At 51.9% G+C, this 9,861-nt stretch overlaps 1 protein-coding gene across 1 annotated transcript in view; it reads left to right on the forward strand.

Annotated features, from left to right (window-relative positions):
- The window catches only part of ATAD3A (ATPase family AAA domain containing 3A), a 62,143-nt gene extending 53,187 nt beyond the window's left edge, over positions 1–8,956 (forward strand). The window contains exon 16 of the mRNA XM_065421249.1: positions 8,541–8,956. Coding sequence (XP_065277321.1) covers positions 8,541–8,720 — 180 coding nt within the window. The 3' untranslated portion in view covers positions 8,721–8,956. The remainder of the gene's footprint in view (positions 1–8,540) is intronic.
- The last annotated feature ends 905 nt before the right edge of the window (positions 8,957–9,861 follow it).

Raw genomic sequence — 9,861 nt, forward strand, 5'->3', positions numbered from 1 at the left:
TTAGCTTTACTCCAGAAACTCGTGTAACATAATCTTACATTAACCCCCAGTCTGAGGCACCTTGGTACTGCAACAGTGTACTAACCTAGAATGGAGCCAGCTGCTTCATACATCCACAGGATCACTATGGTGGGGGTCCAGAATCTTTAGAGGTTGTGATTGATAGCTCAGTTCCCCCATCCACCCCCCCACTCCTCCCTAAAAAACGTTGCGTTCACAGTGCTAACTGCTAACCGTTAGGGGAAATTTGTGAACAAAGCAAATGTGATGGTGTCGTCATTACAGTCCTGGTTTTCTACTCCTAGCTACGCCTTAAAGCTGGTAAACAGCAGATGCAGTGAGCCAGGTGCTCCTTAAAAGTCCTCGAAGCAGCCTTGAAGCAATTATGGCTTGAAGTATTTAAGCTTCCAAGTCTTCTCAAGATGGGCTCATCACAACAGCTCCCAAAATCTAATATGCCTAAAGACTACTACATTTTTTTTTAAAAGTGAAATTGACCTATTCCAATGAAGATTATAGCACAAAGCCCCAGTAAAAGTTGTCAGTTATGAATGCCGGAGCAAAATGCTCAATGGGATCATTTCATCTGTCTTTTGTTTTGGCCTATTTTGTATTATGCCCTCGACGTGACTCCAAGCTAATCCCCAAAGGGCAGGCGTAATTGCAACATGCCTGTCACTTAATTTGTCTCAGATTCATGTATCTATTTTCTTAATTAGCTTTTTCTCCAGCAGTCGTTTGCAGTCTTGCTGTCTGTAATCATTAAACCTCCTTACATGTGTCTCAAACCAAACAAAACTACTCGTAGTGTCTGGCAGGAGCACCGAATGCTGCAGGAGCGAAATGGCAGGCTTGCTGCTGCGTTCCAGGAGATCTGTCCTCTGCCTACTCAAAGCAGGCCAGGGCCATGCTGCATCTGATTTCCATTCTGATTTCCACCCAGTTGAACCTGATCAAATCACCCATGAAACACCAGACACAGCGCTGTCAGCCCTCTGATTTCCCCCCCACTCTCCCCCCACCCCTCCAAGTCAGCAGCATCCCTGGGAGAAAGGCAGGCAGAGAACACATCTATTAAAACGCTGTCAAAAAGGCGTTTGACTTTGGGTGAAACAGATGATCACAAGCGAAGGGTTTGAGCTGCTGGGTTACAGCAGGCGGGTGCTATGCAGGGTTTGTGTTACTGCACCATAAATTGCACCAACCCACGCTCTTCCTCCATACGTGTGCGCTCCTTCATCCCTACACGCACTCATCCCTTCATGAGCTGCCGAGACTCCTGCTTGTCCAGTGCCATAGGGTCTGGGGACCCCTCAGCTTTGCTGATGTACCTTGATCTCAGCCTGCAACCACACCACCACCACCCTGCCCCCCGCTTTGCTGGCGTCGTGGTCCATCACTAGGGTTCTTAGGCTCTGCAGTAATGATCCTCTAGTCTGGGGGTTCCCAGTCATACCACACTCTGGTGGTGGTTCTGTGATGTGGATGAACGTCCAGCCAGGGACTAGGATAAAAAATTATCAAACTTTTGTTTGCTCCTGTACCGATCGGAAGGTGAATGAGGGTTTGCAGAAGTGAAAGGCTGGTGCACAGACCCACTGTGTCACTTAGCCTCCAGTACCTCACATTAATATGTATTCGTATGCTGTGTGAACAGCATTGCCCCTGACTCTAACATCCTGCCTAAATAAGGATCGGGAGCGGGATAGATGTTACAGCTAATGCAGTTTTAATCCCATTGTAAACTGGATTTAAAATTGATCCTCTAATGTAAACCAACTTGTGGGTCATGGTCAATTATTTTTAGTTTGGCTTAGTTGGCCAAGACTTGTTTTAAGATGCTGATTAGGCCTCAACTGGAGTATTGTGTCCAGTTCCAGACACCACATTTCAGGGTAGATGTGGACAAACTAGAGAAAATCCAGAGAAGAGCAACAAAAATGATTAACGGTCTAGAAAACATGACCTATGAGGGAAGATTGAAAAAATTGGGTTTGTTTAGTCTGGAGAAGAGAAGACTGAGAGGGGACATAAGTTTTCAAGTACATAAAAGGTTGTTACAAGGAGGAGGGAGAAAAATTGTTGTTCTTAATTCCTGAGGATAGGACAAGACGTAATGGCCTTAAATTTCAGCAAGGGAGGTTTAGGTTGGACATTAGGAAAAACTTCCTAACTGTCAGGGTGGTTAAGCACTGGAATAAATTGCCTACGGAGGTTGTGGAATCTCCAACATTGGAGATTTTTAAGAGCAGGTTAGATAAACATCTGTCAGGAATGGTCTAGATAATACTTAGTCCTGCCATGAGTGCAGGGGACTGGCCTAGATGACCTCTCATGGTCCCTTCCAGTTCTATGATTCACGCATAAACCTTAAGGTGCAGAAAGTCAGCATGTCTACTCTCTAGCACTAGAAAACTACACCTCTGTCCAATGTGCGGCTAACAGTCTGCATGCTAGAAATCCATATTAAGACTTAGGCCCTCTTTTACAGACAATTGTCTGTCTGACTTCCCCTTTGTCCCGGTGGCTTTCCCTTCTCCATAACTGACCCTTACTGATAAGGCAAAATATTAAATTTACTTCCAGTATTGATCGTCTTTTCTTCCAAGATGTTTCCAGTACTATCCAAGCTCCCGACTTGTACATCTTGAATTGAAACTCATTGATATATGGCTGCTCTTGTTGCTCTGGAATACCAGCAAATGAAGTGAGTTTTCATTGGTACAGCCCCCATCTGCTAACCTAGGGAAGATTCTCAGAACCTCGCTGTACGAGAATCCCAGGAATCCTGGTTTTGTCCCATTGGCAGAGTTGCCCAAGAGTTAGAAATAGGGGAGCTGTTGTCAGTATTCCTGAATTCTGTTCCCTTCTCTGCCACGGACTTGTGTGACCTTACCCCGTCTGTGTCTCATCTGCAGAATACCTGCCTTGCAGAGAATGAATGTTTGTGAAGTGCTTTGAGCTGAAGGGTGTTCAAGGTGAGATTGTTACAGGGCAGGCTGTCCTATACTGCACCATCTCTGGTAAACACAACCCGGGGCGTACAGATCAGAGCTTGTCAGCTGAGTGTGACAGTCTCTCTCCTCCTTGAAGAGGGGCTTTGGGAGAATCGGTGAGATAATTCTGAAGGGATTTATGCTGTGCTCCCTCACCAAGCTCCAAAATTATTTAATTTTGCCTCAGAATGGGTCCGTGTCTGGGTCCACGTTCTCAAGCTTGCAAAGTTGCATTCGAGAAAATGGGTTAAAATATGTCCGCCCGCAAGAGCGAAGTATGAATATAAATGAAGCGTGGGGCTGCTTTTAGAGTGTAAGCTACTCCCAGAAGGGATAGCCACTTCCCCATTTGCTTTCTTGAGAGCTAGGGCCCTGGGCTTTCTATTTATAGAAAGTCATTGAGAAAATCAACAGAGCGTGAACTGCACAGCATTGCTGAAGCTTTCACAATGGAATTGATGGGCTCTGCAGTGGCGGGGAAGAAGCGAACGCCTCCTGTCTATTCACCACAGGTGCATACACACATCACCGGGAAGCACTTACCCCGTTTTAAAATGCCGGATCTTCCCGACTGCAGGGCTGCCCTGGGGGAAAACAGGCAGTTTTGGGAGCATCCCGAGAAGGGCTACACAGCCATGAAGAAGGGATGTTCAAACCAGCCTTTTCACCGCAGCAGGTGCTGGGCGAGAAGGGGCTGCCCAGGCTCCCGTCACTTTATAATGAGCATTCATGGGGGCAGGCTGGTCAGTAAGTCAGATGCCAGGGCTCCCTTGCCAGCGTGCTGCAGAATGGGACCTGCAATGTCGCCGCGCAGCATGAAGCCTCCCTGCCTTGTTTAAGGGCTTGAATGTGGAGGACAAGCGTGTGGCAGCCCCGGCACGTTGTCCTTTCCTCCCCTCCTGCAGCGCTTCTCAGCCACGTGCCTTGAGGCTGTTCGCTAACTTTAGGGTGCACAAACACCTCCATGAGCTGGGAATTTACCCCTGCTCCAAGATGGGGAAATGGGAGGCAGAGAGGTTGGACAGGCTTATCTCAGGTGCATCAGCGACTCGGCGGCCATAGAATGGAGCAGTCCTAATTTCCAGCCCTCTGCTCCGATCGGCAGCCCCCGGCACCTCCCCCGGGGGGCAGGAATCTTCCTTCGGGACTTACTAAAACATGACTGAAGAGGTGACCAGCGAGCGAGCTGAACTGCTTTGCCATGGGCCTGCTCAGGCTCTTGCGCTCAGCCCCCACCCTCCTGTGAGCAGTCAGCCCTCTTGCCTGCCCCAACCAATCACACTCTAGGAGGCTTTAAGTAGTTACAGCTTGAGCTTGAGAGCTGGGCTGCAAAGCAGCACCTGCTAAGGGATCCAGCAGCTCCTCAGGAGGAGGAGGGGAGGGAGGGGTGTCCTGACCTCACTTAAATCCGCTTCCCTTTCCAGGTCTGTGCCTTTAGGGAGGGATGAGAGTGGGACGTCCCCTTGGCTTTGTGAGGGGAAGCCTGTGCTCCGATGCCCATTGCAGTCAAAAAGCAATACACTCCTGCCCTGTGCCTGCCTGCTCTTTGCGCTGGCAAGGTTTGCCTTCCCCTGTGGGTCTTGGCTTCCCCCCGGGCGTGACCCGCAGCAGCCGAGCGAAGCTGTCGTGCAGACTTCCCGGCTCCGGCCTCAACTCTGCGTGCCCACCTTTGCAAAGGTGATGGCGACCAATTGTTACCTTGCTTGCCACAAAATCTTTGCCCAGGGCAAGTGCAGAAATTTGCAAGGCTACACCCCAGTGTCTCCCGGGGTGGAGACACGAGAGGGTGATGCAGCCTTTGGGAATCGGACGCGGTCTGCATGTCCAGTGGAGTGCCCTGCTGTGGCCAGATAAGCCTTCCTCCACTTGCTCGCTGGCCAGCTGTCTGAGGAAGAAGAGGGGCAGAGGGTGGGTGGGAGGGGGGCAAGGACCAAGTTGGGAACCTTGTGCCTTGTGATTAGGAGAGAACCGTTTCCGATCCTGCTGTAATGGGGAGGCGTGAATCACACGAACAGGTGAAGCCATCCCCTTCCTCTGCTGATACAGGGCTGTGCAGCATCTCCCTCTTGGATTCGTTTACTGTCTGCCTGTAGAACAGGCTGGGGGAGCTAGAAGCCATTGCGTTCCGTTTCATAGGCTGCTGGCTCTTAAATGCTGCAAACCTTGTTGCCTGGCAGCCTCAGTGTCAGACTCCCATTAATGATTTATGGAGCCAGGTGCTTGTGCGCGGTGCTTTATAGATGCAAGACGCGGCCCCTGCCTTGAAGAGCTTCTCCTCTAATTCAGCCAGACACCTGGGATCCGTGGGGAAGCCCCGCTGCCAGACTGCCGGGGGACCAGTGCTGGCAGGTGGCGCGCAGGGCTGGCTGGCTTTGCACAAAGTGGGGCAGGAGACGTGAGCAGGTGGCAAGGAGTCTGGGACTGTTCCCAGCGTGGGGGAGGAGATGAGCTAGGGGATCCATCCTGCATTGTGCCAAGCACCCTTGCTCCCATTGGCACATGGGGAGGGGAGGGTGCTGTCAGGATTTGGCAGGGTCAGGGTCCAGGAGAGGGGAGCGTAGGGAGCAAACGAGAGGGGCAGTGGAGGCTGGGGCACAATTGCAATTAGCAGGGAAGGTGAGGCGCTCAAGTTTGAGTAGCATAGTGGAAAGAGTGTGTCTGCTCCATGTGTCTGTCCTTACCACCCAGCACTCCTGGGGGGGGTGGCTAAGTGACACAAGACGTTGTGCCAGAACACAAGGCAAATGGCCGGTCTGCTGCTGGCGGCTTTTGAAGTTGCTAACTGTTAGGAAGCGAGTTAAGCTCCTGTCAGCCCTTCATGCCCAGAACTGTTCAATCTGATTTGTATTCGGGACGTACGTTGCCATGACGTGTCGTGCTTTTACGAATCGGAGGCAGGAATTAGCGTGTGCGGCTTGAGTCCACAGAGGAAGCGGGCTCGTGGGTGAAAACGCTCAGGGGAGGAGTTCAGTCTAGTGAGGAGGGGGAGTGTAGAAAAGGGGGGTTCTTCCATTTGAGGTGAGCTGTCCAGTGGAATGAGGCCAGGACAGGCTGACACCTCTGTTGGCTCTTCTGAAATGCTGCCATAATTCTTAGCACTGCTGGAACACCTCCAGCTGAGGGGCTTAAAGCGCTTCGAAGCATTGATTCCCCCCCCCCCCCCAACACCGCCATGGGGCACATGGACTTGTCCCATTTTACAGATGGAGACGCTGAGGCACAGAGAGGTGGCCATTTGCCTAGTTCACACGGTAGAGCTGCTAAGGGAACCCAGGAGTCCTGACTTCCAGTTCACTGCACTGACCACTAGTCAGCCCTTCCTCTGGATCAGAGAGGGGCTAGAATCTTTCCTCTCCTCTTGAGCTGCATTTGCTCCTTCTGCTCTTTCTTCCACCCAACTCCTGTTTCTCACACTCAGAGAATAAGACGGAGAATATATTATTGCCCTTATATAAATCCATGGTACGCCCACATCTTGAATACTGCATACAGATGTGGTCTCCTCATCTCAAAAAAGATATACTGGCATTAGAAAAGGTTCAGAGAAGGGCAACTAAAATGATTAGGGGTTTGGTCCCATACGAGGAGAGATTAGAGGCTAGGACTTTTCAGCTTGGAAAAGAAGAGATTAAGGGGGGATATGATAGAGGTATATAAAATCATGAGTGATGTGGAGAAAGTGAATAAGGAAAAGTTATTTATTTGTTCCCATAATATAAGAACTAGGGGTCACCAAATGAAATTAGTGGGCAGCAGGTTTAAAACAAATAAAAGGAAGTTGTTCTTCACACAGTGCACAGTCAACTTGTGGAACTCCTTGCCTGAGGAGGTTGTGAAGGCTAGGACTATAACAGCGTTTAAAAGAGAACTGGATAAATTCATGGAGGTTAAGTCCATTAATGGCTATTAGCCAGGATGGGTAAGGAATGGTGTCCCTAGCCTCTGTTTGTCAGAGGGTGGTGATGGACGGCAGGAGAGAGATCACTTGATCATTACCTGTTAGGTTCACTCCCTCTGGGGCACCTGGCATTGGCCACTGTCAGTAGGCAGGACACTGGGCTAGATGGACCTTTGGCCTGACCCAGTACGGCCGTTCTTATATTCTTTCTTTTTCAAGGAGGAAGGTTTTGTAAAACACTAGAGGTGATTGCTACGCCAGCAGCTGCTCCAGCAGGTTGTAGCCCTCGCTTTGCTGCTGCTGGCTCTGTCAGTGTCCCCTTCACCCTCCCGCCTTCTCAAGGTCAGGTGGAAAACGGATTTACTTGGAACTTGCCCTCTTGAGGGGAGTGTCTCCTCCCCGACCCTCCCAATGGGCAGACCCTGCCTGGGATTCCTAGCAGAGATGCTGGGGGCTTCAGCCCCACTAGTGTTGTCCCTTCAGCTCAGCAGCTGGAGTACATTGGCCAGGGTGGGGGCCTTGCGTGGTCATGCCGCACCTTATCGTGGGCAAACAAGTTTTCAGTCTCTCGGGTGGTCAGTCTAGCACCTTTCATTAGCAATAGACAAGCCTGGCTGTTGCCATGTGATAATTTGTCTCTCAGTTCTGAGGCACAAGCTGAATGGAGACCTCTGTTCCTCACTGGAGTGGGGAGATCAATAGGGGTTTATAACCAGGCTTACATTTTGTGCTAGTCTTTTATGTGTCTCCGTTTTTTTGCATCTGTAGCATTTTGTAAGAGGCTGTGTGTGTAGTTAGCTTCCCCTCCCCCGAAAGAGGAGTGCTTTAATATTTTTTTTCCCTTTGCAATGATTTGCAGTGGATACACTTTTTAAAAATAAAAGGTGGCATTTGCGAGTGAAATATTGTCTGTCTTTTTCTCTTCTGCTTTATGATGTGGAGAGAAGCCCTGGAAGAGTTGTTTTTTCTCTTTTACCACCAAAAAGCTACAGTGTGTTGCTGTTACTGTTTGCTACATGAGAAGTGATGGGCTTGTCTGCCCTGTGGATAACTGGAGAACTATTAGGGTTACAGGATGAAGCAAGGGAAACCCGAGCAATGAAAGGGATTTTTAGTGAGGCTGCTCCAATGGTGGAGGCAAAGAGGGGGAAGGTATGTCTGATGTTAACCCCGATTTAATTCAAACGCCTGTCAAACGGGAAGGAAGATCTCTCTGCACGTGATGCCAGCCCTTCAAGTGAGGGCTGAGCGCTCCAGGGCAGCTCGCTGACCCTCTTGCAAATCCAGGCAAGACCAGACTTGCTGCCTCTGATCGTTCAAGGGTGAAAAAACTGAAATTAGCCACAGCCTTGTCCATGATGGGGATTTGCCCTGATTTCTGCCCCCAAGTGCAGCTATCCCAGTGCAAACCTCTATGGCAGACAGACAAAACTGCTTTTAGCCCCAGTGAACCTTACCCTGGTTTCAGGAAGCCGTGCCCATAGCAGCTTTGCCGGTTTGCCCTGGGACAGTTGTACTGGTGGCTAGCAGGATAGACAAGGCCCAGTACCAGGGTGCTCAGGAACCAAGGTGATGAGCATTGTCAGGAGGGAGGAGGCCAGGGCCTTCCGTTTCTAACCACCTGGCCTTCTCTTCCCCCCCTGCAGGCTGCAGCCTATGCGTCCGAGGACGGCGTCCTGACCGAGGCCATGATCGATGCCCGCGTGGCCGACGCGGTGCAGCAGCACAAGCAGAAGATGGAGTGGCTGAAAGCGGAGGGCACAGACCCGGGCAAGGAGGCTGGCAAGAGCCAACGGCTGCCTCTCCCCGTGGGGCTGGCTGTCTGAGAAGCTGCAGACTGGTGTGCGTGGGGAGGGCGGCGGGGAATGACGTCGGAGGGTCAGTTGGCCGGCCGTGTTGGTGGAATCATGTGCTGGAGATGGGCGCCCAGTGGTGCCAGCCGTGCAGAGATGGGAGCTGCCCAGGCCCTGCCCTCTCAATTTTATACTTTTAGCGAACACCAGAAATAAATGTGTCTTTTAAAGCAGGCTGAAGAAGCCGCCACATTAAAGGAGCCCCCTTGCCACAAAGCAATTACCTCGCTGCTAGTCTGTGGCCTTTCTCCTGAGAGCACCGAAGTCAGCCCCCTCTGTCTGCCATTGGACCCCTTGTGAAAGCCAGCAGCCAGGCTGTGTGGGCACCCGGGAATCGCCGTGCCCTCCGGCTGAGGCACACCCTGCTGGCTGACATGAGGGGTGTTCCCCAGCAGTGTGGATCCCTCAGCTCTGGCTCATTCACGTCTTGCCCCTAGCATCCCCTGGTGCAAATGCACCCCGGGCTCCCCATCCCGCTGCCTGGGCTGTGGGTGGAGCTGGGAGGGGTCAGTGCAGGCTCCCATTGGTGGTTGGGCCGTGTCTCCGGGAGGAAAGCTCCTGTGAGTGCTGCGGTTTGGCTGCATGCCCTGCTGGATGGTGGGGTGACGGACAGGCCTATGCCGGGGTTATGGTGTTTGCAGGTAAAACAAATCCCTTGTTGAGTGATTCTCCCTTCCCTGGTAGAAAGCTGGGGCCTCCCTCCCTCACGCTAAGCACGAATAACCGAGGAAATCACTGGTGCTGGTGGCTTCCCTCCTCCCGTTCCACATGGGCACCTCGCCAAGTGTCTCGCCGGCTGGCCTGCCTGGTGGCTGGACACAGCTGCGGGGCTGCTGCCTGTCCCGGAGCATTGCTGGCAGCAGCACGGCACAGCAGCTACATGCTTCTGCCATGGCCGAATCTCCCCACAGTGTGTCCCTTCTGCACACCAAACGCTGCTGCGACAGCGCCAGGCTTGCCCCGAGCCGCCCGGAGAGCAGCAGGACATTGTGCTCTCCCCAGGCAGGACCCGTTGTGTGGCTGAGTTTTAACACTTGCGGCGTGGGTGTAGCGTCCCTGCGCAGGGGGTGTCGCGCCTGGTGTGAGATCAGCCGGGGCAAACCCCACAAAATCC

This window comes from Emys orbicularis, chromosome 22 (genome assembly GCF_028017835.1).
Source record: "Emys orbicularis isolate rEmyOrb1 chromosome 22, rEmyOrb1.hap1, whole genome shotgun sequence".
Lineage (NCBI taxonomy): Eukaryota > Metazoa > Chordata > Testudines > Emydidae > Emys > Emys orbicularis.